The sequence below is a fragment of the Cariama cristata genome, unplaced genomic scaffold, assembly GCF_000690535.1.
Source record: "Cariama cristata isolate BGI_N322 unplaced genomic scaffold, ASM69053v1 scaffold32921, whole genome shotgun sequence".
Taxonomy (NCBI): Eukaryota; Metazoa; Chordata; class Aves; order Cariamiformes; family Cariamidae; genus Cariama; species Cariama cristata.
In genome coordinates this window covers 1967-4465 of record NW_009601519.1, presented here as the reverse complement: position 1 = coordinate 4465, position 2499 = coordinate 1967, and the positions used below count along the sequence as shown (strand labels likewise).

The 2499-nt window shown below is 60.1% G+C and overlaps 1 protein-coding gene across 1 annotated transcript in view; it reads right to left on the bottom strand.

Annotated features, from left to right (window-relative positions):
• Positions 1 to 2156: 2156 nt before the first annotated feature.
• The window catches only part of CDT1 (chromatin licensing and DNA replication factor 1), a gene marked incomplete at its 5' end in the record, with an annotated part of 2266 nt that continues 1923 nt past the window's right edge, over positions 2157 to 2499 (bottom strand). Inside the window, 2 exon segments of the mRNA XM_009710488.1 lie at positions 2157 to 2320; positions 2415 to 2499. Of these exon segments, the coding sequence (XP_009708790.1) occupies positions 2157 to 2320; positions 2415 to 2499 (249 nt within the window).

The window sequence follows — 2499 nt, the reverse complement described above, 5'->3', positions numbered from 1 at the left end:
CCGTTAATTACCCTTGTGAGCATCTTCCTCCAAACCCAGGCTGCGGCGTGAGCCCCCCCCTTGCCACCCCAAATGCGTGGAAGGAATCACCTGCCAGGACTGCGCAGCTCAGGTACCTTTTCTCCATGCCTGGCACCAACTTCTAGCTGGAGGGAGGGTTACCCAGGCTGGTCCTGCTGGGGTGCAGTGGAAGTGCCCAGTACCCGTGGGAGCATAGACCAAGCCCCCGCAGCTCAGCTCACCTTCCCCACCCTGCCCTTGCACTTGTAAGGGCTATTACAGCTATTTTTATCACCGTTTCCTGAAAAGCCACTTCAGTGCCGCTCAGTTTGTGCTGAGAAACACCATTCCCCCCCCCGGGAGAAACCTACCCCAGGGCAGTGGTTTTCACAGCCAGCCCCTGCACGGAGCCAAGGGAGGCAGCGCCTCGCACACATACTTGGCACAAGGAGAGGGTCCCTGCTGCGAGGTAGAGAAGGGAAAAATTAATTCCACCCTAAAAGAGCCGTGGAAAGCAGCTGCGCGCTGTGGAAGCGAGCGTAAGCCCTGGCAGTGCCGGAGCTGGCAGTGTGCGGGGCCAAGGGCTGACATCAAGGAACGCGGGGACGGTGCCTTCACCTTGGCCGGGCTGCGAGCAACCGTAGAGACAAGGCTGCGCGGGGGTGGCTTCTAGGCAGGAGGAAGGTTTTTGTCCCAAGCAGCAGAACAGAAGCTCGCTGCGAGCTCCCCTGGGGCACGCGTGTGTCTGCCAGGCTGCCGAAGCCCGTTCCTCTCGAAAGCTGCTCCTCTCTGCTGCAACGTGGTCCGTTCAGCGTGGCCCATAGCTCAGCGTGGCCGATAGCCCAGCTTTGCACCCCAGCCCTGTGCATCCTTCCAGCCTCTGGGCTGGGTTTAAACCCTCCTCCCTGGAAACAGGGCTACCTCCTGCCAGCAGTGCTGGCCAACTTACCTGCAGGATGGCAAGCAGGGTCTTTGAAGAGGAAGAGGAGGGCCTGCCTGCACCCTCAGGCAGCCCTACGGGCATCTCCAATGCCACCAGCCTCCGAAAGCAGCACTTCAGGTGGGAAGCTTCCCTGGACCAGCAGGGTTCCCCCACCCCGAAGGCTGAAGGACAGCCACCTTTCTGTGGAAGTCCTTCACATCCCTGGCTAAAGCCAGCCTGGTTTGGCTCAGAAAGCGGTGTGAGCTGTGCCCGACGTGGCACCGGGCAGGGGCAGCTCCCACGCTGCCCGTCCCACAGCAAGCGTTGACCTGACCCGGGCGCTGAGCCAGGCCAGCACCTCCGCAGCAATCAGCACCCTTTTTGTCCCTCTTCCCAAGCCACTTCAGCCAAGTGACCCGGGATTTCCCCTTGGAAAAAGTTCCCCCTGCGCCCACCCCCAGCCCTGCCTGCTCCTGTCCCCGCGGGAGCTGCTCCGCAGTCCCTCTTTACAAAAGCTGCATTCAGTTCCCTGCAAACCCACGCTCACTTTTTCCAGTAAGCCTTTCTGCAGGAGCTGGAGGATGACCCAGCCCTTCCCCGCGTGTGCCGGCCGGCGCCAATTGCCATGGAGAACCGCGGTGCTAACGCGGCACAGACAGGCAGCTCACGGAGGAAGAGCGCTGGGTTAACAAGTCAGCTATATTTAAAACATTTAATACAAATATGTTTTGACAAGTCCTGTAGTTGTTTCCAGCCAGTGCTGGAGATGCTTTTTCCCTCCCTTAAAAACAGAACAAGGCCCAGAGCTCCAAAAACATCAATTTGTGACTTCTCTCTCACTCCTTCCTGCCTCTCACCCTGCCCAGTCCTGCCTCCACCCCACCGGAGTCCAAGTTAATGGAAGAAACTTCCTGCATCAAACCTTCGGGAAAAGGCTCCTCCATCAAGCCTTTGGGAGAACACAGCAAAGCCGAGAAGAGGTTCCCAGCTCCTCTTCACCGCTTGCATCGTCGCCCTGTGACGCAGGACCGCCTGCCTTCAGCTCGAGGGTTAGGGGAGCTACGGTCCTCGCGGACCCTGGCAGAGGAATTAGTTAAATTAAGGCGTTTTGCTCTTCCTCCGACATCCCGGAGGATGAGCCTCCCGTCAGCCCACACCAGATCCCGGAACGCAGTCAGGATTTGCTACATTTAGAGATTGCACGGGGGAAGCCTCGACCCTTCGCGGGGGGAGCTCAGAGGGCTTCTGCCTCCTTCGCCGCCTTGGCGAGCCTCTCCGTGATGAGGCCGAGGTCCTTCCCTTTGTCCAGTTTGATGTAGGTGTCCGTCCTGACGGCATGGACCCCCACCCAGTCGGGCAGCAGCTCTGCGAAGAGGCGCAGGTGTTTCTCCATCTCACCTGCCCAAAGGAACGGCAGCCGCCGGGTCAGAGCTCAGCCCCCCCAAGCAAAGACCCTCCCCACACCGGCGAGGAGACCTCCCCGCTTTCCTACCGGGAGGCATCTGCGCGTCGTAGCTGTCGGCCATGCGGGCGCAAGCCACCTCCATGGTCAGCGCCTGCTTCTTCTCGGCCACGAA